This window comes from Carettochelys insculpta, chromosome 28, assembly GCF_033958435.1.
Source record: "Carettochelys insculpta isolate YL-2023 chromosome 28, ASM3395843v1, whole genome shotgun sequence".
Classification (NCBI taxonomy): Eukaryota; Metazoa; Chordata; order Testudines; family Carettochelyidae; genus Carettochelys; species Carettochelys insculpta.
The window spans coordinates 5,384,294-5,412,189 of record NC_134164.1 but is presented as its reverse complement, the minus strand read 5'-3'; the positions used below and the strand labels follow the sequence as shown (position 1 = coordinate 5,412,189).

At 51.5% G+C, this 27,896-nt stretch overlaps 1 protein-coding gene across 2 annotated transcripts; it reads left to right on the top strand.

Moving 5' to 3' along the window:
* The first annotated feature begins 960 nt into the window (after positions 1 to 960).
* Positions 961 to 25,910, top strand: DNAJC7 (DnaJ heat shock protein family (Hsp40) member C7). Of its 2 annotated transcripts, none has more exons than XM_074979384.1 (14): positions 961 to 1,081; positions 15,375 to 15,463; positions 15,836 to 15,960; positions 16,052 to 16,165; positions 16,731 to 16,805; positions 18,254 to 18,372; positions 18,752 to 18,905; positions 19,792 to 19,956; positions 20,984 to 21,075; positions 22,362 to 22,435; positions 23,696 to 23,842; positions 24,088 to 24,240; positions 24,797 to 24,859; positions 25,622 to 25,910. In XM_074979384.1, the coding sequence occupies exons 1-14, from the start codon at positions 999 to 1,001 to the stop codon at positions 25,657 to 25,659; spliced, it is 1,491 nt and encodes a 496-aa protein (XP_074835485.1). In that variant the 5' UTR covers positions 961 to 998; the 3' UTR covers positions 25,660 to 25,910. The 2 variants fall into 2 exon arrangements, with proteins under 2 accessions (XP_074835485.1, XP_074835486.1); XM_074979385.1 differs by lacking the exon at positions 961 to 1,081 and adding an exon at positions 5,387 to 5,536.
* The last annotated feature ends 1,986 nt before the right edge of the window (positions 25,911 to 27,896 follow it).

The window sequence follows — 27,896 nt, the reverse complement described above, 5'->3', positions numbered from 1 at the left end:
TGGCAATGGAAAAATCACATGGATATTCAAGAAAGACCTAATTCTGCAATGAGCTCTGCGCAGGAGGGCCCCTAAGCCTTCCAAATAATTGCAAGATCAGGGCCTAGGGCAGTGGAGCTCAACCTGTTTGCCACTGCGGGCTGCATAAACAGCTCGTTATGTAGTGTGCGTTCACACAGTATATTGCTTGTATGACCCACAGGCTGCCTTTCTGGCTGCAGTTGTGTGCTGCCAAGGCTGTGGATTGAGAACCCCTGACCTAAGGCATTGGCACAGCTTGATGTTTAGAAATCCAATTATTTTAACATGACTATCATCACTTGAAGTGGTTACAGTGCCAGTCTGGTGCCACGCGGCGGCGGTTTAGCAGGAGGATGCTTTACCACAGCACTTTAGTCTTTACAATGGTAACATGATTATTGCCATTTATTATCACCTGTGCGACACCCATACCTAGGCGCGTCCTTCGGGGATCAGGGACGCGCTGTACTGGGAGCCAAAGAGCCCCCCCCGAAGAGTTCATCCTGCTGCCTCCCCAGGTGACCCTCATTGCCAATGTCACCCCCCTCCTGTCACTGCTCCACTTTGTGCCAATTGCTGGTGCCCTCCCAGGCCGGGCTCCCCCAGCACGTCCTCCCGTGCCCAGGCTGACCAGGGTTGGGCTCCCTTATTTCCCCCAGCTGGCCAGGTGCACCTCTGTCCCCCCAGGCCTCCTGCCCTTCCCACCCCCCTGCACTGACAAGGGCTTTCCCCCCCAGCTGGCCAGGGCAGCCCCCCACCCCTGAGCCCCTCAGCCCAGCCAGGGCTCCTCCCCACTTGGAGATTAGCCCTTCTGGCCCCTCATGCGCCCTCTCTATGCCCCCCTCCGGCGGCGGGCGACGGGCCGCTCTTGACGGGCCGCGGCGGCCTCTCTTTGCTCCCGGAAGTCCGCGTCTCTTCCGGTTCTCTCCCACCCTCTTCCTCCCCTCCCTCCCGGAGCTTCCCGGCCCGGCTGTAAGATGGCGGCGGCCGCCGAGTGCGATGTGATCATGGCGGCGCCCGAGGGACGCGGCCTGCTGGGCGACGAGGAGGAGACTCGCAGGTAGCGGGGCGCCGGGTGGGGGAGGGGGCGGTGAGTCGGAAGGGGGGAGGGGTCGGTCATAGCCCCCCACACCCCCCCCCGTGCCCGGCCCGCGGCTGTCAGCGTGGGAGGGGGGCAGGACCCTCACCGAGGGGCGGAGGCGCAGCACTTGCCCGCCCCGGTGCCCCCCCCCGGTACCTGCTGCAGCGCCCTTGGAAACGCCCCCCCGTTGCGGGGTGTCCCGGGGACGTTGGGGGGGGCGGGCGGGCGGGCGCGCGTGGCACCCACCCGCGAGGCTGCCCCGGGCAGGCACGAAAGGTCCCAGGCCGGCCCCTTGGGGCTCTTCCTGGCGTCGGGCGTCAGCTCGTGTCCCGCCGGGTGGGTGGAGGTTTGCGGGGTGCACGTACAAGGGAAGTATTTTTCCAGGGGGTTCCCCACCCCCGGATGGTTTTGAGTCATTGCCAAGTATCTAACGCCCGGAGCGTAGCGCTGGGCCTGTGTAGCAGGTAACGGGCGCCGGCCAAAAGACAGCAGCTGCATCTCCCCTGCAGCCGCATCTCCCCTGCAGCCGGCCCAGGCTCCAGTGTCTGGGCGCTAAAGCCCTGCGTGGAAGAGCTCGGGGTGGGTAATGAATGGGGCTGGAGGGCTGACCCCTTGCCAGGGGCGGAGGTTACGGTGGGTTGTCCTCCTGGACCAATCCGAGCATCCTGCACTGGCTCTGCAGAACCGAATTCCGCCCGGGAGAACAGGGGTGCGCTCAGCGGGGTCAGCTAAGGTCTAAAATTCAGCCCTGAGTACGGGAGGTGTGGTGTGCCCCAGTGGGGAGGAGGGCTGGCTGCTCCCGGCCTGCAATGCTTTGTTTCAGTGTGGCTTGGCTGTGTGTCAGATGCTAAGCTCTGTGGCCGTGGCTGGACGTGGCTCTATATTAAAAGCAGGGCTGGTTCCAGTCGCATTTATTTTACAGGAAAGCTGCAGTTGTCTTTTGACATAAGCTTGTGCAGTGCAGAAATCCCAGCCCATTGTATGGTGCCAGTTAGCCTCGTACTGAGCACTACAGAGATGGGTGCTTGAAGAAACATTGACAGGCAGCAAATCTGGATTTCTGAGGGCTTGTGCCTGTCTCTTAGGCCAGGATTGCTCTGGAGATGATGTGCTCAGGTCGTTATCAGCGTGTTCCGTCATTTCTGCCTAGGGGCAGAACTGACGGCCATTATCAAACTGTGGGTTGGGTCCCCAAAGTGAGTTGTGATCAGAGCTGGGTTAGAAGTGCTGGTGCGAAAGCTTAAACTGGGAGAGCTTCAGTTTTGAGTAGCGAGGCTCAGGTTACAGATCCTCTTGCCGAGGGCTTGTTTTTGCCCCTTATGCAGAGCAGTAGAGCTTGGTCTTTGGCTCTTCCCCTCCACCCATCCACAGGACTCAGGTTTCAGTCCCCCTTCCTGGGGTTGCGTAGCAATTTTTTGGTGTTAGGAGAGGGTTACGATGCAATGAAGTTAGCATATCTTTGCAGAAGCCTTTCTGTGCTATGTGGAGGTCTATTGGGGAGAGGGAGTTTAAGGGTTAAATTATGCATGAGAGTGGATGGGGGGGGGAAATCCTGATTTCTCTTAACCCTGAAAAAAAGTTCAAATCCTTCTCCCTTATTAATTGCATTTACCTGCAACAGAACAGGTACTGTTGGAGCAAATTGCAAGGGCTGTTCTCCTATACCTGTCCTGTGTTACCATGTGTCATGGAAAAATGGTAAAAACTCTTTTTGAAGGCAGCCTGGTCTTGAAAGTGCTGGGGCAGTGGTGATCTTCTGCACCTAGTAATTGTTGGAAGGCCAAACCTGCTTCATCCCTAACACTGGTTGGCAAATTTTGCTCAGGGGGGCAGATAGTATCCGAGGCCAGGTGTGGTGAAGAGCCCAGCCCTTTCCTCTGGTAATGAGTTTTCTTTGTAAGAGCAAGTGCTTTTATCACCACCTGCTGCTGAGCTCTGGCAATTACAGTCACAGCAGGGGAGGAAATGAAGAGATCAACCTTTAGGAAGTGTAAGGGGTGCGTCTACTTCCATTCCTCCTTTTGAAAGAGGTATGCAAATGAGGTGCATATTTGGCTCCTCATTTGCATATTATTTCGAAAGAGGAAAACCGGTGTAGACGCTGCTCTTTTGAAAGTAAACCCCATCTAGGGAAGAAGGATTCTTCCGAAGATGGGGTTTACTTTCAAAAGAGCAGCGTCTACACTGGTTTTCTTTTGAAAGCGCTTTTGAAATAAGAATATGCAAATGAGGTGCTGAATATGCAAACATGTGCCTCATTTGCATTTTAGTTTTCCCTCACTTGCATACCTCTTTCAAAAGAGGAATGCAAATGTAGATGCGCCCAAGGTGTGTCTCAGCAGCCTGCTGCCTGTGGGAGGAATAGCACCAGTGTAAATGAAGTGGCAGAGCCTGTCACTCTAGAGAGGGGTTCACCTGACTGAAGCAACAGAGTCAAATAGTAGCACCAGTTTCAAAACTATGGTCAGAGGTGTGTGTGCTGCTTATTAGCTGTCAAAGGGTGAAGGCCAAGGCAGTGGCAGTATGGTACTACTCTGGCGGTGTTAAATAGATAAATAACATAGTTGAAGAGGCACCTGAACACTGCATATATTATCGAAGTATCACAGTTTTAGAAATGAGGGCTGGGAAAGCCCTACTAAATTTCATGTAATCTGCACCCTCCCCCAGGCTAATGTAGGATTGTTCCTTACACTATTTTCTCTAGGGCTTTGTTCACTTCTAAATGACTCAGTCGGATATTAAAAGCATTGCTATTTAAAAGTCATGAACTGGGCTTAGTCGTCTTGCTACAGAGATCTCTGGCACTAACCTCCACCTCTTCCCCCATACCTATGTGCAGAAGGCAGCTATGGGCAATAAAATAGTCCTGAACAAAAATGATCTGCAAAGAAAGGACAAAAAGAGAGTCCCTGAAAGAGAAGAATTCTGATGTCCTCAGTGGGAGGGTTGGTTCCTGGCCCACTCCGGGTAGAACCTTGGGAATGGAAAGCAAAAGCGACACAGCTCACTCGCACGTCTTGTTGGGATGGGGCAAGTACATCAGGACAGCGTTGTTACAGTTTATAGGTGTGTTTTTTCTCTGGTGGAGTGATCCTACCTTTTAATCTGATGGAGGGATGGCCAGCAACACTGGTCCAGGCTCACTTAGAGGGGAGATTTCAAAGGAAATAATTAATATGCTCCTTCCAAGATCGCTCTTGGTAGTTCAGAGTTTGGGACCTAAATATCTGTCTCCTGCCTGTGGTCAAGAACTTTCTGAGCATTGATCTTCTTTTTTGCCATGAAGATTCTCTCTGGGGTTTGAGCCAAGTTCTTTAGCTTCCCTGACTCAGTTTACCCACTTGTAAAACAGTGATACTTCTCAGCTGTCACACACAGGCTATTTGGAGCCTGAGCTAATGTCTGTAAAGCTCTTGAACCACGCCAAGTGCTATAAGAACACCTGTGCTGGGTCAGACCAAAGGTCCATCTAGTCCAGTCTCCTGTCTGTCACAAGCAGCCAGTGCCAGGTGTCCCAGAGGGAGCAAAGAGAACGGGCAATCATTAAGTGATCCCTCCCCTGTCAGAGGCTAGGGTTACCGCTCCTGCCTATCTTGGCTCAGCCGCAGGTGGACATACCCTCATGAATTTATCCAGCTCTTCTTTTGAACCTGCTTATGTGAACCTACATATATTCTTGGCCTCCAACGCCCTCTGGGAACGAATTCCACAGGTTGACTGTAAATGCTTGGCCTTGCTGGACTCAGGCACACTAGGCTTCAGAACCAGATGTTTCACTACAGCTTTTGTAGGGTGAGTGGGTAAATTTCCTATTTAAAAAACCTAGACGTTGTGTTTTTGTACCAAAATGGCCCCCTGCTGCCTTTTTCTGCTCAACCAAGCTGAGGGATCAGACAGATGTTAGCAAAGCGGTGATTTGTGTTACTGTGCAATCGTCCTGGAGTTGCCCTGAAACAGCTGCAAATAAACTGCATGTGTTATTTGCAGGTTGTCTGAGACTTATCAGTGGCATGAATGGAATATGGTCACAGGATAATGGCTGCCTGCTGCTGCATAAATTCCAGAGATACTTATGGAAAATGATTGATGTAACGGTACTAATTTTATCTGATGTTGGTGCAGTTAGTGACAGTTATTGTTGAGCAGCTGCATTCTGATTGGCTAAAGTTCTGTGTTCTGATCCAATCACAGACCAGCTTGTCTGTAAGAGTGGAGTTTTTTTTAAAACAGATTTTCAGACCCAGAAACTGTTTTCTTGTGACTCAGTTGATTTCTGAAGCTTTATTTCACTTCATTTTTTTTACCAGATGAATAGTTTCTCAGTCATCTGTTTGGCAGTTCCAGAGTCTGTCTGTCTGTGTGCATAAATATGGAGAATGTTTCCGTCATTCTTCAGTGCTGAATGATGTGGAAGAAGTATCTTAAAAAGAGGTATCTTAAAAAGTGTCTTTGCTAATTTAATAGTTGAATTAACAGTTTCTTGATTGAATGTCATCCTCTATTCTGTTTGGTACCAGCCTCAGAGTGGCTGCGCTCTCAGAAGTAACATCATAGTTAAATGGAGAATCAGATTGACACAATGAAGGGGAGATGGGCCAAAGTCAACGAATCCCGAGTTTTCCTTTATCTTGTGATCAGGAGACTTCCCTTTTAGGTTGTGTCAATTTAAATCCGGTGTAACTCTGTAGCAATTGCTGCGGTCTCATGTGACATGATTTGGTCAGCCTGCAAGTGGAGAGATTTCATTACTTGACTCCTCCTTTGACTGTTAGCCGCAAACCAATAGTTTAATTGGCTGTGAAACCTGAAGACATATGCAACTAACATTGGTACTGGTCCTTTGGATAAATAGGACCCAGCATCCAAGTTCAATGTGGAATTCTTGTTTTTAAAATAACCAGTGATGGTGAAAAGAATTCTCCACGCATATTAAATGAATATGAATACTGCTGTAGGCAGAGTTCCCTCTTTTTTTCGACCCATGGGTGGAATAAAATTTTATGTGCTCCAAGGCATGTGTGGGTGTGAACCAGCAACAGAAACAGGTGCTGCCCTCTGTGGGTGGCTACTGACTCTCTGCTAGTTAGCTGGCAGTACCCGAATCTCTCTTAGGTGGCTGCCCAAGTGCCCAGCTTACAGGGAATGCTGGCGGTTGGATTTGAGTAATTCTGTTTACAGAATCATTGTGTACACTAGGTGTACAAAAATTAAATGCGAGCTCTACTTACCGTTTACGTGGAGCCTGATGCCTTCAGAGTGGCGTAGAAGCTCCTTTTTTGGTTGAGTAATTGTATGTTGTAGGCAAATGCTTGTGGGTTTATCATAAAGGTGTGTTGGGCACTTATTAAGGAAACCAGCTGGTCTTAATTTCAATTTGTCTTGTCAAAGGAATTTCTAGCTGTGCTTTATTTAACTCTAGCATCTCCATGAGCGTTGGCTATTTGGCAAGTTTGTTTCCATGAAAACAAAACTGAAGCAGTAGCAGGGTGTGCTATAAAAGAGTCGCAGCAGGTGTTGTCCCCACTGAAAATTATTTAGGGCAGCTGTTCTGAGTCTTTTTGTACTAGGGACTTGTGCGCTGCCTTCCCAAACACTGTCAGGGAGGTCTCAGACTGCTGCTGGCCCCTCGGCATTGAGAAAAACCGGCTTAGGGTATTCCTGTGGTAAGCTGGGCTGCTTCTGTCACGCACCCCTTGGGTAGAGGGTCATAATTGCACTTAACGATGGAATTTAAAAACTCCAGTCCCCTTTGCGGTGGCTGGGGAGACAAACACAAGCATGGATTTCCCCATCCTCCTGCCTGTTGTGAGTGATAGATCCTCTTTTGTCAGCTCAGTATCCCAAACTAAGTGGCTCGTAGCAGTTCTGCTCCTTCGTCAGGAGGGGGTGCTGATGCCCAGAGCAATGTGACGCTTGACCCGCTGCAGCGCTGCACTGTGTTCATTTTGGGCCTCCGTGTATCGCGGGTGGCTCCCACGTAACACTGGCTAGCGGCAGGATAAGATCACGATCTAAGGTTTTAAAACATCTAGCTCTAGATCAGCCTCTGACCTCGCGCTAAAGTTCGACGACTTAGACCATTGATGCCGCCGGATGAAAAGAGTCCCAGGGCTGGGACTGGCATCCGCAGGTCGGTGTCTGGCAGCCAGGCCAGAGCCAGCGTTCGTGCGGCTGGGGCTGGAGCCAGAACCCCCACCTGCCCTGTGGCAGTGCAGGGGTCTGGAGCCAGATCCCCCCTGGGAGCGTGAAGCTGGGACCACGGCAGCCCCTGGGAGTTAGAAGCTCTGGGTCTCCCCGAGTCCAGTAAATTTGCTTGTTGGAGACCTGTCACGTACTGACCAGGGAGTTGCAACCTGTATCAGCTTCATGTGTTGCCTCCACCTCTCGTTCCCCAGCTCCATTTCTTATCCCTGATTGAAAGAAGCCTCTCGGAAGGGAGCTGGGTGAGAGGGGAGATCAGTCTCTGTGCTGGGACCCATTCATTCCTTAGCTCCTCTCCTGAGGCTCGCAGCATGCAGTGGGGGGAGAGGCTTAGTGCCAGGTAGGCAGGCTGGTTTTATGCTGTAATCACCTGAGGTACAGTTAAAATTTTATCACTGTGACTTTTCTAAAAATAACCAGCAGGTTGTGGGCAATAAACCAAAAATTCATGAGAGCCGATGCCCTGTCTGTGGCTTTTACTAAAAATAACCAGGGGAGTAGAAGGAATAATTGGAGGGAGGAAGGGGAGCCCCACTATGGTGGGAGGTGGGGGGTGCAGGCAGAGTACTGGCTGAAGTTGTGGACAAGGGGATGCATAGTAGCCCTGGCTCTGGCCCTAGCTGCGTCCACTGGTGCTGAGGAAGTCACAGAAGTCTAGTAAAGTCAGACTCCATGACTAAATCATGGCCTTACACGTAGGTAACTGAATAGCATCCTAGGGCAGACACCTGGTCTGTGTTTGAGCTGAAACCGTCCATATCCCGTAGCAAAATGCTGTGAACGCAGCACCGAAGCAGGTTGAACGTGGCCTTTTGCCCCGTAAGTGACCGGGAGGGTTGCCTGACACCTTGGGAATTCACTATTAAGAGCCCAAAGAGTTTGGAGGCAAACTCTGATCTCTGCATGGCAGGACACGAGGGGAGCTGCCTAGAAAATAAATCAAAATGTGAACAGCCTGGAACTTCTGACCTGGGATTGCCTCCAAAACACACAGGGAAGCACCTGACTTCCTCATGCTTTTGGCCAGCTGCTTAGTTCCCAGATAAGTTTAAAATACTTGATTGTAGAGGCCAGAAGTGAAAGAGGAGTGATGGTGGTGGGAAACGTTGTCGGCCGCATGATACGTTTGTAGACTGTTAAACACGTTGAGAGTTCAGTATGGCTACATAGTGCCACTGAGTGCCCAGGTCGGTGTGTGCAGAATGCCAGGCAGGTAGGAAGGCCGGTACAACATGTAGATTTGGGAGTCAGTGTTCAGACCAAGTGCAGAAGTCTCTGCTCATGTTGGAAACGACTCTCTTGGCTGTGTCTTTGTGCTATAAAAACCACGTCTGCGATTTATGTCGATGCTGGTACATTAAAGGGTGGTTGCAAGTTGCAGCAGGGGGACGTGGAAGATTCTGCTCAGGCCGCTTCTTCATTACCCAGAAGATCGAGCTGCTCGGGTTTGATTTTTCATGCCTGATGGAGAGACACAAAATCGACCTGTCGAATAAGCGGTTGACCGTTGTGCTCCTCCCAACTGCGATCTTCCTTAGTGAGGACGGCAGATAAGTCGATTGCCTAGAAGTCGATTCTAGCTGCGTATTTGCCATAGCTAGAATAGCGTATCTGCAGTCGGCTTACCTGACTTGTGTAGACCAGGCCCAAGAAGGGCTATGGTAAAGCTCTTGGGCTGATCTGGGACCATTTCTCAGGTCTCTCTCTGTTGTGCAAGGTGGGTTATCTGTCTCAGCACTTTGTGCCGAGAGCTAGCAAAGGTTGGCATTGCTGCAGAAGCAGGGTGAGCGGCAGGCCTTCATGCAGTCACCGATGTTGAATTGTTCAGGAGTTGAGAGGAGTGGTGTCCTCCTCTCAGGAGGACTCTCGTGAGGGTGAGGCAGATACTAGGGGAGAAGGGATCCAGAACATGTGTACGAGAGTGGCGGTGGAGTAGGACTGGCTGCAGCACCTGAAGAACTGAGAGGACAGGCCAAGTCAGTTAAAAGGAGAAGCCACAAGTTCACTAAGCGGCAGGAGAATGGAGCTCTTTCAGGCAGCTGGCTCTGAGCAGAGTGCTCCGGGCTTGCAGGCAATGAAAGAGAAGCTTCTTAGCAAGCCCCTTGCTGTGGCTCTGTTCTCCCCACCGTCGGGTTTGCCACGAAGAGGCCCTGAAGAGACACTGACCTCGCCTAACAAAGGAACCCATTCAGGCCTGGCTTGTATTTTTAGCAAAGCATGATTCTTCTGCTTCAAAAGCAGCAAGTGGGGAGTGCAGCCTACATCAGTGTGAGATGCAGAATGATCTCATTCAGGCGGCAGCATCTGCTTGGAGTGAAACAATTACTAATGCTATCAGGAGACCTGCATTTGTTTTGCTGGTATAGCCAGAGACAGTGGTAAACAAGGACAGTTCTGTGTGTTGGCCTATGTTGGCAGAACACAACTGGGGGGAGATGCCGCTGTTGTCCTCCCCGGCTGTCACGCCTTGCATCTTGCGAACGCAGCCACTCTGCCTACATGTTTGAAAGCCACTTGAATTTTCTTGCAAGGCTTCTTCAAGCTTCAGCTTCAGAGGCATGCAAACAGTAAAGGCAGACGGGTTTCCTTCCCCTCTGGTAATGGCATCCAACCTCTGTGGTCTGACACGTCGACAGTGTGCCATGTCTAAGAAATGCTAAAGACAGAGACTCAGCTGACCCTGATTAGCATTAACCATCCCCCTACTCCTCCACACTGCCGTGGCCCCTTGTCAGATGATTTCGGAGTGGTTTCTACACCCTTCCCAGCCTTCCAGCTTCCCTGTCACTGGTATGTCTGTAATTAAGCTCCCCTTTCACAGATGGGGTCAGCGATTCAAGGGCTTGTCTTTTTTCTGAAAAAAAAAAAGAAAAAATGGAAAACGTTTTTTTTCTGGGGGAAGAAGAAAAAACCTAAACCTTGTGTGCACACTGCAGAACTTCAGAGAGGTAGCTGTGTTAGTCTGTATCTTCGAGAACAACAAGAAGTCCTGTGGCACCTTATAGACTAACAGGTATTTTGGAGCATAAGCTTTTGTGTGCAAAGACCTGCTTCCTCATACATCTGACGAAGCAGGTCTTTGCCCACGAAAGCTTATGCTCCAAAATACCTGTTAGTCTATAAGGTGCCACAGGATTTCTTGTTGTCCACTGCAGAGCTGGTTATTCTGGAATAACTTGGCATTTAACTCGACATCATGAAGTCAACAACTTTTGTGGAGCCCCTTTCAGTTTCAAAACTGACTCAGTGTGTGCAAAGCAAATGTAATTAGGATTTAATTGGCCTCCAGGGAGGCAGCCCATCGTTGCTCTTATTTCAAAATTGGGCTCTCTAGCGTGAATACTCAGTTTTGAAATACTCTCGCTGCGTGGCTGCTCTTTTTGACGTTAATGCCTGTTTCCACATTAGAAGGGTACAAAAGCCGTGCAAGGTAGACGTAGCTTCACTGGCAGCGAGGTACTAACCCCAGGTCCTGGCTTACAGCTGTAACCAGTAGAAACAGTGCAGTCCGTAATGACTCGGAGAGATTTAGAAATCAGACCGATCTCATCCGGCCAGAAGAAGTCAAGTTTGGCAGTGACCCTTGCTGCCCTGTTCTTCCATCCCCGTGGCACAAGTTACTGAAAGAGTACCTGTGCCGGGAGCTGAGTATCCCAACAAGAAACTTGCAGGATGGCACCAGTGAGGTGTGTATTGCCCAGGTCTTCTAAACCCAGCTTGTTCCTAGATCGGCTCAGGAGGAGCACCTGCCGTCTGTCACAGGGGACAGTTATATTCACAGAGGTGTGGTGTGTTTTTGGTTTTTTTTCATTCCCACAATACAATTTGTTTCCTTTCGCTGTAAACCAGCAGCTCTTCGACTTTTCTGCTGGTGACCCTGTCACACAGCAAGCCTCTGACGATGACCCTTCCCCCTTATAAATTAATGCCATTAGGGGACAAAGCAAGGTTTGGGGGCGGGGGGTTGACAGCTTGCGATGCTCCCCATAACCTCCTGACCCCTGAGGGGTCCAAGCCCCCGGTTTGAGAAGCCCTGCTATAAATCAAGTAGGGGGCACGTTCGTCTACCCTGCTTCTGTCTGGGGAGGGTGCAGTGTGGATGGCGCTTGCCAGATGTTCCCATCCATGCTGACTCTGGTTGTGGATGGAGAGCGCCGGCTTCAGCCACAGCTGCGGAAGGTTCGTTTCTAATGGGGTCTGTGCCATGACACCCTTCCGGAGGCAGCCCCTGGGGACGTTAGCGGGAACAAGATGAGTGAGGAAGAGCATATAGGCCCTTCCCATTCGATACAGGCGAGTGCTGGTTCAAGCCAGACTCGCACTAGAGGTCAGATGGGAACCTAGATGCTTTTCAAGGCCCTGAGGTGAAGCCAGTGAAACTGAGGGAACAGGATCTGAACCCGTTGTGTTCCCTGCACTCCCAGCATGGGACGTGTGCACTCGAAGCGCCATGTGGCAGCTTGCTGCTTTGCCGCCCTGGACACTGAGCGCTTTCAGTAGTGCATAAATATGGTGCCAGGAGCGCCCCTGCCACGTCTGACCCACGTGGAGGGACGAGAGACCTGACCCTTGCATTGTCAGCATCCTGAACTGAACCTGATTGGTAAGAAGAGCAGCACATACTTGAGCCCTGACCCTGAGGGCCCTTGGAGTGGGAACGCTCCCTAGGTATTGTTTTGCCAGCTGACAAACTTGCCTTGTTTGCGTGAAAACAGCCCTTTGCTTGAGGGGGTTGTGTGGGAGCGGCCCTTGGCAAGCCCCGAGGAGGTTAAAAACACGTTCACTAGCCCCCACACAGTTCTCTTTGTTCCTCTTTCAGTGGGCTGGCCAAACATTGCTCACATTGTTGGCTTCAGATGGCCTGCACTGTCAGGCCTCCCTTCGGGCAAAACGGGGCCGTGCCAGTGATCCCTCCTCACCCAGAAGCGCATGCAGGCAGTCAGGGCATTCAACACCCAGGCCAGGGTTTAATCTGTACCAAAAGATGATTTAATCAGGAGGTGGGGTTGAAAGGTGTCTTCAACTGGGACTCAGACTGTCGTTTTCACAGTGCCTGGCCAGCGACTAGCACAAAGGGATACCACAAAGGAAACGTATCAGAGAGGTGGCCATGTTCGTCTGTATCTTCGGGAACAACAAGAAGTCCTGTGGCACCTTATAGACTAAAAGATACCGGTTATCTAATATCCGTTAGTCTGTAAGGTGCCACGGGACTTACTGTTGTTCACAATGGAAATGTGAAATCCTAGGCTGTGACCTGCCAGACCTCATCTAACACCTGGGGTGTTTGGCGCATGCTGCCTTTGTAAAATAGCGGCTGTAACGGATGCTGTTGGCTGTCATGTAAATTTGAGAGAGGTGGTCTTGATGGCTCTGCAGAGCGGTGCCCAGCCTTTTCTTGGCCCGGACGTCACAAAGGGTGAAATTGCTGCTTTTCAGAGCTCGCACAGCGTCTTGGCACTGCTTCAGTCTCATCCAAGGTTTCAAAAGAGGATGTAAGAGGCCTTTGGCAGAGGGGTGGCCCTTGCTCAGAGCCTGAGCTGAACAGCCTTTTTGTAAATTGCAGCGTTTTAAAAATGGAATGGAGCCAAGTGGAATACCTGCTTGGTCCTTCTGTCATAGACTGGGCTGCGAGCTCTTCAGAGGGTATGCGCACTCCACCGTATAGCTTGTAGTGCAAGGGGCCTGTCCCAGGCCTCTGGACACAATCACAAAGATCACAGTGGCTGTAGAAATTGTGCAGGTTCTCCAGCAGCAGAGTTGGTTGATCAGCTTTGTGCCTGCCAGGGTGTTACCGGGGGGGTGGGGGTGGGGGTAGATTTAATGGCTCCTGGGGCTGCCTGTCCCCTCTCTCTATCTGTGCTGCTTGAGTTGGGGTGTTACAGCGCTGAAAACAGCTTTGTCTGCCTTGGAGTTCACAACAAGGCACTTCTGAGCACAATCATGGGAAAGCTTTGAGGGAGATTTCCCAGTTTCTTCAAGAAATAAGAAGTCGTCCTGTGACACCTTAGAGACTAACAGATATTTTGGAGCATCAGATTTCAAGGGCCAAGACCTGCTTCGTCAGATGCATGAGTGAGGGGGAGGGTTCAGAAGAATATTTAAAGAGGGGGTTCCCAGTAAAATACTTCTCTTGAAACGCCCCCAATGCATCTGATGAAGCGGGTTTTTGCCCATGAAAGCTGATGCTTCAAAATATCTGTTAGCCTCTAAGGTGCCCCAGGATGACTTGTTGTTGTTGTTGAAGATACAGACTAACCCGGCCACCTCTCTGATACTTCCCAGTTTCTGTCGCGCTCTCTAGGCCCTGGGTTTTTGGAATGTGAAGAATCCCTGCTCAGGGCCTGTCTGCTGTGACCTGAGCATTTGAGACGGCCTGTGGAATCTGCCGCTCCGGCAGGCTGGAATGGCCCCTTGGCTATTTTAAGGGCCTCAGCCTTCGCCCCATTGCTGCTGTGAATTAGATCTTGGGAGCTGTTGGCTGACCTTTCCTTTGGGAGGAGTAAGGTTTCTCGCGCTAGGTGATTACATGCGTGGTAAGGAAGGAGTTGCTTGCTATGTGCAGCTACTGTCTGCGGCTGGACTATAGCCCAGAGCAATGGCCCTCGATGCTTAACGTCTGTGTTAGGCCTGAATCCAAGTATCTGATGAAGTGAGTCTGTGCTCACGAAAGCTCATGCTCAAAACTTTTCCGTTAGTCTGTAAGGTGCCACAGGACCCTTCGTTGCTACTCCATCCCCAGCGACTGACACTTCTCCCTCTTTGCGTTCCCCCAGGGAGAAGGTTTTAGATGTGTGTGCACCGGGGGGCGGTTGTACTTCGGAAGGGCTCAGCATCATTGGGAGCCTCAGGTGCTTTCACTGCTGCAGCTCCAGGTGTAGGGGGGACAACCCAGGTGATTTTATCCTAGTGCTGATTGAAATAAATCCGAGTGCAGGGCAGGTGGAAAGCCTGCCCCTCTCGGTGCCGTTTTACCGCCCGGTGGTGTAGAAAGGGAAACTAACCGTTGGAGTTCGTTGCCTGTGAGCTTGGGAAGCAGCTCTGGTGGCCAAACTCCCGAAAGAGCAGCGCACAGACGCAATGGGAGAAGCCACGGAGGGTAGGGAAGCAGGTCGCCTTCCAGACACAGGCCTTGGGGGTGGGCGCAGGTGTGTTTGTACATGTTGGTAAATGCTCCTGTTTCAGCAGCAGATGCAGCGACAGGGCCCTGTTTGGTCTTAAGCCTCAGAGTTTTAACTTGGGTGCAGCCTTTCCTAATGGAGTGGGCTGGCTTTTTGGCAATGTGCTGGCTGTGGGGGCATGGAACGAAGGGTGGCATCGCAGGCTCCCTCCCACGCTGCTCTGCTGGCGTGGTGAGATTAACTCTGGTTTCCTGAAGACGTGGACAGCTCTCAAGGCTTCACCGGAGACGCCTCAGTCTGATGTTGCACATTTTAGGGGATTTAAATCCCTACTTCCTGCAGCCAGGCCTGTTGCTGGGCCTGCTCTCAGTGGTGAGCTCCTCTGCTTGCCAGGTACCCTCCGTTCCGGCTGATCTCTCCTGTGGGGCTGACCACGGCTGCGTGGTATGGAGCTGTTCCTGATGAGGCGCAGCACCTTCAGTTTCTGCTGATTTAAACGGCTGCTGAGGCTGCTCAGAATCTTGCTGGACCAGACCAATGTTCTCTCTAATAGCATGTGCCGTTTTCTTGGCTTCTGAGAATTACGGAGCAAACACGCTCAGTACAGTCAGCGCTCATGGGGCTATCTTCAGAGCTGGGCCGAGTGCAGCTCCAGGATGCAAAACTGGTCTGCATTTATCACAATCCTTCTCTGGCCCTGAGTACAATGCGGCGGAACCAGCTGCCCATGGCCCTATTCCGGCATCTGGGAGGCACCCGGACATGGGATGCCCACTTTCCCCAGGAGCACCGTCTACAGTGGAATTCTAGCGTGGCTGGGGAGGCTGGCCTTAGAGCAGTGCAGATGTGCTCTAAGGCAGTGGGGGACATGGTCCTTGGTGGTGGCCAGTCGGTCTGTGTCTCAGTGCTGCTGTTCATTCACTGTGGGTTGTTTTACTCTCTTTCAGAGAAGCAGAGTCTTTCAAGGAACAAGGAAACGCCTATTATGCTAAGAAAGATTATAATGAAGCGTTCAACTACTACACAAAAGCCATAGGTGAGAGCGAAGATTCTGGGGCTGGCTGGACCCAGCTTCTAACTCCGAATGGGTTATGGAGGAAAATAAACCAGCGGATCGGGCCGCTCACGTTGCGAATGGCACGTGGGTCTGGTGACACAGCTGTGCTGATGCACACTGCTGAGTGTGCTAGGTGATTTCCAGCACCCTCGTGCAAGAGAGCTCGAATCCGCAAGGGCGTTCAGGGTGCTCCTAATGATAAGCGATAGAGGCCAGGTAACTTTGAAGCTGCTCAGGCAAGGTGCAAACTTGCAAACAGGGAATATGATTTTGAAGGCAGCAGTGCCCATGGGAGGTACTCCATCTGTGACCTTAAGGCACTAACCAGCATCGCTGTAATGTCTTCTCCAGATGCGTGTCCGAACAATGCCAGTTACTATGGCAACAGAGCAGCCACTCTGATGATGCTCGGGAAGTTCCGGGAAGCACTGGGAGATGCCCAGCAGTCGGTCAGATTGGACGATACCTTTGTGAGGGTAGGTGAGCAGCCATTCAGCGGGTCACTGTGACTCGCCTTTGGCAACCCCACACGCCAACTGTTGCCGCTTGTTTCTAACTGTCTGTCAGGGCCACCTCCGGGAAGGGAAATGTCACCTCTCTCTCGGGAATGCCATGGCTGCCAGTCGCTGCTTCCAGCGAGTTCTAGAACTGGATCACGCAAACCCTCAGGCACAACAAGAGGTAAGAAACCTGTGGAGGTCCAAACCCCCCATCGGGGGGGCTGGGCCATGTCGCACCGGCGTGAGAGAGATGTGCCCCTCTAAGTGGTAGAATGAAGCATAGCTCCAGTTAATAGTGACTGTGAATGGTGTCACCAGGGGAGCGGGGGAATGAGCTGGAGGTTCCCAGTCCAGCTTTTAGCAGCCTGATATCCACATTGCAAAACTGCTTCCATGTGTGCATTCCTCCTTGGCGGAGAAGCAGGGACTCGAGGTGTAGGAGCTAGACGGGTCTCCCACCACCAGGATTGGGCAAGCTGGGGGAGGAGAAAGGTGGGTTGGCAGCATGGGGCGCAGTTTTGGCTGGGCTATGCTGGGCGTGTGGATAAGCAGAGGCCTTCATTCTCCAGGGTGACCAAGCCAATCAGTTCCCAGTTGTCCACACTAAACTGGCTTTAGTAAAGCAAAGAGAAGCCTGTGGGTTATTTTACTTCGTGTGCGTGTGGCTGCCGGGCTGCTCGGATGCCCCCGGGGCTGTCTGTGCAGCCCAGTGGAGCAGAAGCCGACCGCGCCCTCCTTTCTTTCAGCTGATGAATGCGAGCGCTGTGCTGGAATACGAGAGAATAGCTGAAATCGATTTTGAGAAACGGGATTTCAGGAAGGTAAAACCAATAGGGATTTCCCTCGTCACAATCTGACCAGAAAATGCTGCTCTGGGCTGGCTCGCCAGGAGTCAGGATGTACCAGGACAGCCGTATCAAGCCCTTGAGTCTAATTCCCTGGTGGTACTGGTGGGCTGCCTGTGAGGATGCCAGAGCTGTGCTGATTTAACAGTGAACCAGCAAACTGGCCTGGCATGAACCTCCTCCCTTCTGTTAGCCCCCTGAGCTGGCTGGTGACTTGAGACATCGTTCCCAGCAGCTGTAAGCAAATGTTTGTCCGAACGCAAATCCCCAGGATCCGTATTCACAGTGCAGGAGGTTCTCTGCCAGGGTGAAAGAGGTGAAGGGGGAATGCGTATCTGTTCACAGCAGTCTCAGGGGCTGGGTGCTGCTGGTGCTGCCCTGCTTTTACGAGACGAGCAGGGGCACATACCCCTCAGATGCCTGTGGGCAACTTGCGGCCAGCTGCAGTCGCTTTCAGTGGGCGTAAGCTTGGTCAGGGTTTGGCTCGGAGCAGGAGACAGTCTCCATCGTGGCAGGCTTAAGAGTACTCTTCATAAATGTCTGCAGGAGGAAATGCCTGAAACCCAGGCTCTGGATTCTGTAATGGTCAATCCCAGCTCTGCCTCGTCTGATTGTCTTGCTGTGCCAGCTGCTCCTCACAATCTGGATGTTTGTATTCAGGAATAACTCGGCCTGTGTCTCTGTCCCGTCTCACTTTGCTAGAGATGTTGGTGTGACACAGAACTGTTGTTCCTAGAGAGCTGCCCGGGTCCTTCCCCACCCAGAAGGCCCCATCTGTAGCCTCTCGGTGCTCCCCACAGCAACCAATTGTGGTGTCACAGATGGGGGATTGAGAGATGGTCTCAGGAGCAGATGAACCTTCGCTGAACAATGCTCCCGTTCTCATGCAGCTGTCCCCACCCACAAAAGCAGAGCTGGAAGAGACCTCTTAGATCACCCCACCCCATCACAGTCAGACCAGTCCCTGACTTCAGTCCCTGCACGAGCATCTTGTGCTTTGCTCTGTCTCATTCCAGCTGACCCTTATCAATTGAGTTTTTACTGCTTCCCACGTTCCCTAGTGATGGAGTCTATCACCATAGTATCAGAGGGCTTACCAGGGCTGGGTTTCATCTACTGCTGTCCACCAAGCCCTCTGTGACCCTTCATTGAATGTGTGTGGTGCTTGGGTACCCCAGAGATGGGCTTGTTAGAAATACAAGATGACCTACGGCCTTCGCAAGTGAAGGACCTTCAGACCCCTCCACAAGGGAAGGCTCTGACCAAAGTGTGTTCACAGCAATTGCAAACGCAGGGGTCTGGGTTGGCACGGCTCCGTCCAAAGGCAAATCGGCCGACCCAGCTGGTGCAGAGGCATTGCCGTCCCGCAGCCCTGGCTCCTGGCTGTTTTGCTTTGCTCCCGCTTGCTTTTCTTCCTTCACTAGGTCGTGTTCTGCATGGACCGTGCGTTGGAGTTCGCCCCTGCCTGCCATCGGTTCAAAATCCTCAAGGCCGAATGTTTGGCACTGCTGGGTCGCTATCCGGAAGCGCAGTCTGTAGCTAGGTAGGAACCCTGGATCATGGTAAAGAGCCCCTGGTATCGCAAGAGTGCCAGCGAGCAAATTTCAGCTCCGAGCGAATTTGTTCATCCTAATTCGAAAGCCCTGAAAAGGGTGCTGTGATGGAAGTGCAGGTGGAATAACTTAAGTTCCTCTCAAAATGACAGGGCTCAATTTCCACCTCCTGCCGTGTAGCCTGACTAAGGCCATGTGCTTAAAAACTCTTTTGGCTTCCCCCTGCCGCTCGCAGGCCTGCATGTGTTTCCCAGCACAGGCCCCCAGTCGTCGGCACGGTCAAATAGCAAATGCCTTGCTCACAGTTCCATGGAAACATCTGGCGACCGCTCAGACTCTATTCTGAGTGTGCGTCTCTGGCTATTCCAGCGACATCTTACGGATGGACTCCACGAACGCTGACGCCCTTTACGTCCGCGGTCTTTGCCTTTACTATGAAGACTGTATCGAGAAGGCAGTGCAGTTCTTCGTCCAGGCGCTCAGGATGGCTCCCGATCACGAGAAAGCCTGTCTTGCCTGCCGAGTAAGTACCGGGGAGCCAGCGACTTGCTCATAACCCATCTGTTCTGCTCTGGTGAGCCCTTCCATGTTTGCTGCTGTCCTTTCCTCCACTGTCTCCGCAGCATTAAACTGCCATAAGACTGCAGGAGCCACGTCAAGTCCTTCCTGAACTCCATCTGGTCTGCTTCCCTTGGGCATAGGCCTCTGCAGGGTTAAGCCAGGTGCAAGCTGCCCCTCCTGCCTGTTCTGGTGGGGAGGGATAGCTCAGAGGTTTGAGCATTGGCCTGCTAAACCCAGAGTTGTGAGCTCAATCTTTGAGGGGGGCCATTTAGGGGTCTGGAGCAAATAGATTTAAAAAAAGGCAGGGGTGATGCTCGCAGGGGACTGGTCTCGATGACCTCCTGAGGTCCCTTCCAGCTCTGTGAGATGTGCATCTCCATATATATTCTCTGGAGCAATAAGCGATCATGCGCCACAGTCCTGCACACAGCGTTTCTAGCCTCTGACTTCCAGCGAAGCCTAACATAGGCTGTCGCACGTGAAGATCTGTGGCTTGACTGGCATTTCTGCCTGTTTCCTGCCTGTCCTTTCTTTTCCCCCAGTTCCTTTTCCAGCACCACCCATGCTGGCTTCCTGCCCTTTCGATATTACAACCGCTTCCTTCCATGCGGTGTTCTGGCCTGGAGCCTTCAACGGTCCCCGGTACTTATGGGGCATGGCTGAGGTTGATGCTTCCTTTGGCGGGCTCGCAGTGAAAACGAACTGGAGCAGTGGCCAAACAGCAGCTTCTGTGGGCTGGGACTGTGTTGAAAGCAAGTTAGAAAATGCGTCTTTGGATCAGCGATGTGCTTTGATGTTTTCTGTAGCGCGTCTGCCTGTCCTCATCCCGGGGCATTTTCTCTTTTCAGAACGCCAAAGCACTTAAAGCAAAGAAAGAAGATGGAAATAAAGCATTTAAAGAAGGCAATTACAAACTAGCATATGAACTGTACACAGAGGCACTGGGGATAGACCCAAATAACATAAAAACCAATGCCAAACTCTACTGTAACCGGGGGACGGTTAATTCAAAGGTAAGACGCAGGCAGCGTTACAGGGAACTCAAGGCTGATATAAGCTGCCTCGCCGTGGAGGAGAAACCCATGGGATACAGCCGAGGGACTGCTCGTTCCAGAACGAGGCATGGTGCCAAATTTCTCTGTTGTTTAAGCTGATTTGGCAGTGCTTCTCCATCCCTGCTGGGCTGCTTTGTCCCCCCAAGTACTGCAGGCCTGGAGCTTGGGGTCACGCTCGCTTGAGTAGATGCTGTTCCCGAACACTGAGGGAGACGATTGTCCTGGCGATGTCAGCCCCTAGCTGGGGGAGGTGTTGGGCCATAGATGCCCTTCTCTGAGTTATTTAATCCTGTCCCAAGAAGCAGGAGACTTAAGCCTCCACAGATCACTTCCTGTTCTTCGCTCAGTCCAAAAAGAAAAGACGCCTCTCCGAGGCCCTGGTGCCCTGCCAGACAATCGAGACCACTAACTACAGGAGTTACTAAACGGGACACCTCCCATGCCACCCCCAGTAATACCTTGCTAATCATGGGACCCGCACCGTTTGAAATCCCACCATTCTCTGATGCCTGCTGTAAGAGATGGGCTTAGAAGGATGCTCAGAAGGCTGTTTTGGCCATCGGCCGTTGGAGTGGGGAGCCAGATCTGGGCGTTGGGTATTGTGTTTTCTGGGATGTTTGCCACTTGGGAATTAGTTTGGGGCCTACTCTCTCGCCTCTTTGCCTGTCCACCCTCCCTTTCCACGCACACTTCTTGCTTCTCCAAGTTCAGTCCCAGTTCCGGGGGTCCTGAGTTCTGTGCAAGCGGTGGGGAGCAGCTGTAGCCTTGCAAAGCAGAACCCAGGCAGGGAGTTCCCCTCGAGAGCTAGGGGAGAGGAGGAGGTTAGAAAAGGGGATGTACCAAATACGCAGAAAGAGCCAGATGTTTGTGGCTTGCGTTTTGCATGGGGATCGTAGCTCCATCTCTGCAGCTTGAGTGTAAATTGCGCTGAAGTCTTTTCCCCCCTTCAGGGGACTGATGAGTAACCATGTGTCTGGCTTTGTAGCTTAGGAAACTAGAAGAAGCAATAGACGACTGCACAAGTGCAATAAAACTGGATGACACGTATATCAAAGCATACCTGAGGAGAGCACAGTGGTAAGCCAATCGCAGCCCTGGGGGGTCCAGTCAGGGGGACCAGCCGTCTGCAGCGTTGCTTGGCTGGCAGAGCTGAGCCCCGTTTAACGGGGATGAAGGGCAGCGTCGCAGGGAAGCGGTGTGTGAAGCCAGGCTGCTGGAGCCTGGGATGTGAGCGGTGGCACCCTGGCAGACCTAGTGCCACATGCGGCCACTTCCACGGAGCTTTGGTTCGTTCTCCCTCACAACTGGTTATTTACAAGTAGCTTAAAGCAACGTCCTGTGCCCAGAGCAGTTGGACTCACTCCCCTAACCTGGCTTCAGGAGCCTGCTGTGAACAGGGGAGACGGTTCTGGGCTGGGCTCTGACCTGGGGCAGGACCTGCCTTTCATGCCAGCGTGGCACTTCATTGACATTGCTGCCGAGATCCAGCTGCAGGTCCCTGACGCTGCAGCGACTGGCACCTGGGGCACAGTCCGGTCAGCGAATGCCAGCACTCAGGACTCTCGCTGTAATGCTGCTGCTGCTGCTTAGAGAGTTGGCCGTCCTGGCACAACGTGATCTCAAAAGCAGAGGCTCAGGGCTTGCTGAATGCAGACAAGTTTTTATGTCTTCAGCAGCCTCTGCACGTCCCTTTCTCTGGGCCCTGGTGTTTCCCTGGGGCTATTGCAGAGATTCTTGGGTGTGGGTCATTTTGAAAGTGCCACGGGGGGGGTCCTCCTGTCTGATCTCCCTACGCTGAAACGAATGGTGGTTTCCACCACCTCGGCTCCCCTCCCCCAGCTCCCTGGGACTCAGTGATACCTGGTAACGGGACAGTGGTGCGTGCTCGTGAGCCGATAAGACAGACACCGGATCCCTCAGATAACTTGAGGTATTCACTGAGCTGTCTCATGACTCTTAACTCTCCTGAGACGTCCGTCCATTTCCTGGAATTCCCAGTGCCTTTTGCTTGTTCCTGGATGAAGCAGTTACATCAGAGATGGCACCTTGTCTTGCTAGGGCTTGTCCTGCTCAGTGGGATCGGCTGCACGCTGGGGCTAGAACATGGCTGTAGTCTGTGAGGCCGTCCTTTGTGGGTTAATCCTGAGAAATGCAGGCAGCTGGGCTCTGGGTGCTCTTCTGCGCTCTGCATCCCACCTTGGGCTCTTCCTAGTGATTCCCTTTGGTTTTCCTTCTGCAGGTCCTGGGCGCCTCTTTTCCCTTGAGTTCACTCCCTCCAGGAGTTTGATCATTTAACCTTTGCCACTGCGGTTTTTGTGAAGCTTTGAAAGCTATGCCATTGTAACAGTTATTTCCTTGCCTAGTTACATGGACACAGAACAGTACGAAGATGCTGTGAGGGATTATGAAAAAGTTTACCAGACAGAGAAAACGAAAGGTAAAAGCCTGCCCCTTCCCCACCCCCCCCGCTCTGTTCACGCAGCCTGCCCCTCGCTCGACAGACACGTGTTTCTGCTTTCTTTTTTTTCCTGTCGGATGGGAGCCCAGTTAACACTGTGCATTGCTATTGTACTCACTATCTGCCTCCTCTTGCTTTACTACTGTATGAAAAGTCCTTGGGAGCTCTGGAACGGCTCCCTAATGGACGCCCATGAGAGTTTCTCTCCCGGCGATGGCAGGGTGGGGATAGAGTTGTTTTACGAGCTGGCACTGGACTCAGATCCAGGATAGCCGGGGGTACGGACTACGGGGGGGTGTCAATTCCTGGCTCTGCCACAAACTCTCAAGTGTCCTTGGGCGAATAACTTTCTGGCTCTGTGCCTCGGTTTCCCCATCAATGAAAATTGATGATGACACCGTCTCCCAGGGAAACTGAGGATAAATGAACACATTTGAGAGGTGCTTGGATACTGTAGGGGTCTAAACCGACCAATGTTTTATAAACCGTGAGCCAGTTACATAGCAACGAAGGCTTTTCCAGCTCTTTTGAAGAGTAGACCTCCGTAGCACTGGGGCTCCAGTGCTGCCTGGGGCAGGAAGATGTCTGGTGTTAAGATTTTATTCAACACAGTGTTCACACTTGGGTTAGTAGCCAGGGGTATTTTAAGCCTGGTGGAGAGGCTCTCGCAAAGGGCTCATGGAAGTGGGTGCAGCTGCTGCCAGAACATGAAATGGAATTGGCTTGGGTTGGATTTTTCAAAGGAGCCGAAGTTCGGCCCCCACGTGCAATTGAGTGAGCGATTCAGACTTCTCCGGAAGCCCTGGTGTTCAGTGACCCACCCGTGGGAGCAGGCTCTGAAGGGCGGGCGTTTCCTCTGTTCTCAAAGATGAAAAAAGTCATTGCCTTTGTCATCCTGGGGCTCTGCCCTCCAAGGAGAAACAGTGCTTGGTGGCTGGTTCGGCTGGTGTTTCCCCTCGAGTAAAGCAAAGGGGGGATTGTGTGGGTGGGAGCTGGCCAAAATCTAACGTGGTCACGTGAGGGCACGCCTGCCTGTGTAGTGCCTTAGCCCCTATTGTCCAGCCCCACGGGCTGTAAATGTCATGCCAGCCGTACGGATACGCCAAAGGGAAGGTCTCGTCTGCTGGGGCCAGTGGAACAAACCAAGTTGTTCAGTTCGGGAATGCTGCTTTCCTTCTGTTGCTCCTAAGGCCGCCTGTGACGCACAGTGGTTGCCTTCTGTGCTGCTCTTCTTTCCAGAACACAAGCAGTTCCTGAAGAATGCACAGGTGGAACTGAAAAAGAGCAAAAGGAAAGACTATTACAAAATCCTCGGGGTGGACAAAAACGCCTCCGAAGACGAGATCAAGAAGGCCTACAGGAAACGAGCGCTCATGCATCATCCAGGTAGGGAACTGGTTTCCGCGGGTGGCGGACAGCTCGCTGCTTTGGGTTTTCGGAGAGCAGCGGCGAAAGGAGGAGAGAATTTTGGAGGAGGCACTTTTTGTCTTCAGAACCCCCTTTGGGCAGTGTCGTTTGAGTTTTAGAGTGACCGGGGGGTGCATACATGTGGACGGGAATCTAGACAATTCAGTGTGTTCCACCTATGCGTGGCCATGGTTGCTTCTTTCCTTCCTGTCTTTGCCCTGTAGACCGGCACAGTGGGGCTAGCGCAGAAATACAGAAGGAGGAGGAGAAGAAGTTTAAGGAAGTGGGAGAAGCATTCACCATCCTGTCGGACCCCAAGAAGAAGGCACGCTACGACAGTGGGCAGGATCTGGAGGAGGACGGCATGAACATGGGAGGTAAGCGTTTCAACAAGCATGCCGGCCAGGATGAGCTTTTCAAGGTAAAAAGGTGGCCACTCTGCCTTCTCTTGCGGAGGGGCTTTACCTTACTTTGCTTGCATTAAATCCCAGCTCACACGGGCAGCCTGCCCTTGTTGATGAACTGAGCGTGGTTGCGCTGTGTTGATACGCAGCTGGGAGGCGGGCACGGAACACTTCCGGGCTGCCCTAGCAGTAGATGAGTCAGCAGGTGGTACCCTTCTCTCCGTCGGTACTGAGTCCGTAGGCGCTGTTCTTCTGGGTGGTCTTGCTTTGGCACTGACCAGCCGGTGGTGCCTGTCAGTAGTGTGATGATTATCCTGACGGCCTGTCGGTGCATAGCGTCCACCCTGCACCCGAGCTCCAGCAATCACTCTTTTTGTCCGTCTGCCTGCATGCTGCTCCTTGATGCTGGGTAAAGCGGGATGTGCCCCCGTTTGTAAAGGGCATTCGGATCCTTTGTTTAACAAGACTCTACAGAGAGGTGGCAGAAGCTGTTGGCCTAACTCCCCCCACCCCTCTTCTCTTGCCGCAGATTTCGATGCTAACAATATCTTCAAGGCTTTCTTTGGTGGGCCAGGTGGCTTCAGTTTTGAAGGTAGGTGATGCATAAGAAATAAGAGCGCTCTTCCCACGTGTGCCAGTCACATTCGTGTCCCAGCAGTAGGTCGGGGTTGAAAGGGTTCATATTTGCCACTGCGGCTGTGCCAGCCCAGAGAGGTTCGTCCGTGCAGTGTGCCAGCAGACGGCCGTTTCTAGGGCCTAGGTGGAGAAGAACTTCCCCTCCGGGCGTGTGACAGCTTAGCGCTAATGGCGTTCTATTGCTGAGAAATAGGCTTGGCTGCCACTCCGGCTGTGTTGCTGGACCTGGTAAGGAAGGGGTGTGATCAGACGCATTGCGCAGCCAGCCTGCGCTGTCTCCACTTAGACGCATAAGATTCCCTGGGGCCTGCTCGCTGCATTTTGAGTCTGCAAAGGGGACGCTGCGGTGCTGTTTGGCTAGCGTGGAGCGTGTCCTTCTCGCAGGGTATGGTCGGCTCACCAGGCGGCAAGCCTCTTGGCATGGGGGGTTTTGCTGAACATCTGGTCAGCACTCAGCCAGCCCCAGGAGAGACTCAGGGACCCCAATCTGGGAAGCGTCGTCTTTGCAAGGGCAAGAGTGAGTTGCAGTCTCTTCTCTGGCTGCCTTTAGCTTATCAGCAGTGATGCTGGCGTTCCTCAGTTCTTCTCTGCGTGCGTCAGGCTGCCCAGAGTCCCTCCCTTTTGTCTGTCTAAGGGCCCTACGTGTCCAGCGCCCCGCAGAGCATTGACCTAGAGAGGGGCTCGCGAACTCTATAAACTGTCTCACTTTCTCTTTCAGCTTCTGGGCCAGGAAATTTCTTTTTCCAGTTTGGTTAAAATAAAACCACACAAACCCCAGACACACCTGATATGCTCGTTTTAACCTCGAATACGAACCTAATTACACTCCTGCCTTCATCATGTCTCATTGTACTTAGAGTGGTTTAATTTTCTCGGTTGGAGACCTCTCTGTTGTGTGCTTTGTGTGCGAAGAGGAAACCGGCGCTGAAGAGAGGGGGCGGGGGAAGGCTTGTGAATTTTGTTTTACTGTTAACTTTATTAAAAAAAATAAAATGTTTTGAATCTTTTGGTCCCTCCATGCTGGCCCATGTATTCAGACTTCCTCGAGGGTCACGTTGCTGGAAGCCCAGCTTGTTGGCAAGGTCGCTGTTTTTGGTTGGTTCCAGAACGCAGCGTTTCTAGAATGCCATTTTTACTTGTAAGTAATTGAATCGTACCAGGGCTTTTCTTACATCCCAGTGAGCACGTCCTGTTTGCTGGGCCTATACGAGAATGTACACCTGCGCATTTATTTAAATGAGAGAGTGATCTTAATATTTTCATACTGGGGAGAAATCCTTCCCCAGATTTCTGGGAGTTGCTGATATGGGAAATTTCCCCATGGTGTAGCTTGGAAATACATGTCCTACCTGCTTCCACACCAAAATGTCCTTGGTTTAAGGGGACATTTAATTTGGTCTGGGGTGAATTTCTCTGCGATTCTTCTCTTTCATAAGTCACTTGATCATTGAATTGCCATATCTGTGATAAATCCAGGGTTTGCTGGTTTGTTTCTGCAGTTTAACAATACTCGGTTTACCATATTGCAAATCCAGAACTGCTTTCCAACATTTGAAAAAATGCAGAGTATGTTTGAAGAATGTTTCCTTTGTACACCGTGAACTTTTTGGTACCATTTTAAAGAAATGGATGTCTATTTTCAATGCAACACAACTGTGTGAGTTCTAAATAGGGTTCAGAGTATTTTACAAGCCGCTGGGAATAATGAAATGCCACATTATGGCAGAAACGCTAGCTAATGGGGCATAACTTGCCTCGCTTCCTCTTTTGACGGTGTGGATGATGTGTTGATGAGCTACAGCCAGAGTTGCATGCTGGCATGCCATCCCTAACTCTGAATGAATGTGCTTTCATACTGACTTCTCTCACTGATGCTGCTTTTGTTGTTTTACCCTGGATTTGGGCTCAAACCCTGGTATTGGGTATGAGGGGATTATGTCTTTGCAGAACTGTTCTTTTCTCCCTATAGTTACAGAGCTCATGTAAGTAGAATCATCTCCAGGAGTGGATACTCCATTCAAGTCAAGTAGTTAACAGTCTGTAAAGTAGTTTTGGAGCTTTTCATGGTAGCCTATTATCTGATGGGATTTTCAGTGGCCTTTACCATAGCTGTGGCGTTTGTTTGTAGAAAGTCACTGGAAAGTTGCCAGATGAATGCTGACTGGCGTCCGTCCAAAGGAGGCCAAACTGTTTTTGAGAATGTCTTCCCTGATTGCATTAAGCGCCAACTGCTGTAGTGCAGACACTTGTTGAAAAGCTGCATTCGGATTGGCTAGGAGAAGAGATGGGTTGTGCATCAAAGTAAATGTAAGGGTGTACGTACTACTTAGAAGAAATCCAACTTTGCTGTTTATCTAGCAGATCTGACTGGCTGATGGCTTTCATAGGAAACAAGGTTTATAATGAAAATTGTGGCATAAATAGTTTACTTTGAATTCACATTTCCTTAATGTCTTCCCTGCAGAAATGGAGCAGCAGGGCTTTAGGGTGACAGTACACGGCTTCTGTCAGAAACACCACAATCTGCTTTCATGGAGGGAGGATTTAAGGGCTTAATACTGCAGCCCAGATATCAGCCAAGGGAAGTACAGAATTCAGCTTTTAAACTGAGCCGGCATTGAGACTTGCTTTCGCAGAAGGAGATCCCCACAGCATTTCTTCTTCTGCCTTACACCATTGTAACCTGATGGGTTTAACCTTGTTACTCTGGCATAAGAGCAGAATAAGGAGCTAGAGGCTCAGACTCCAGCTTCAAAGCTGTGGGACATAGAACCTGGTCTGCATTTTTGAAACTTCCCTCCATTCTTGTAGTTCTTTTGTCAATCAAAGATTATGTGGCGCATCACTTTGGTGGGATGTTCTGGGTTCACAGTTGTATCCTCTTGCATTTTATGCACAGCTGCAGTTTGGAAATGTGTGTTGGATTCTGTTAGCAGAGTACAGCGCTTTTCCCTGCATTTTGTTTACATGCTTTTAGTTCTGTGTTGGGCGAC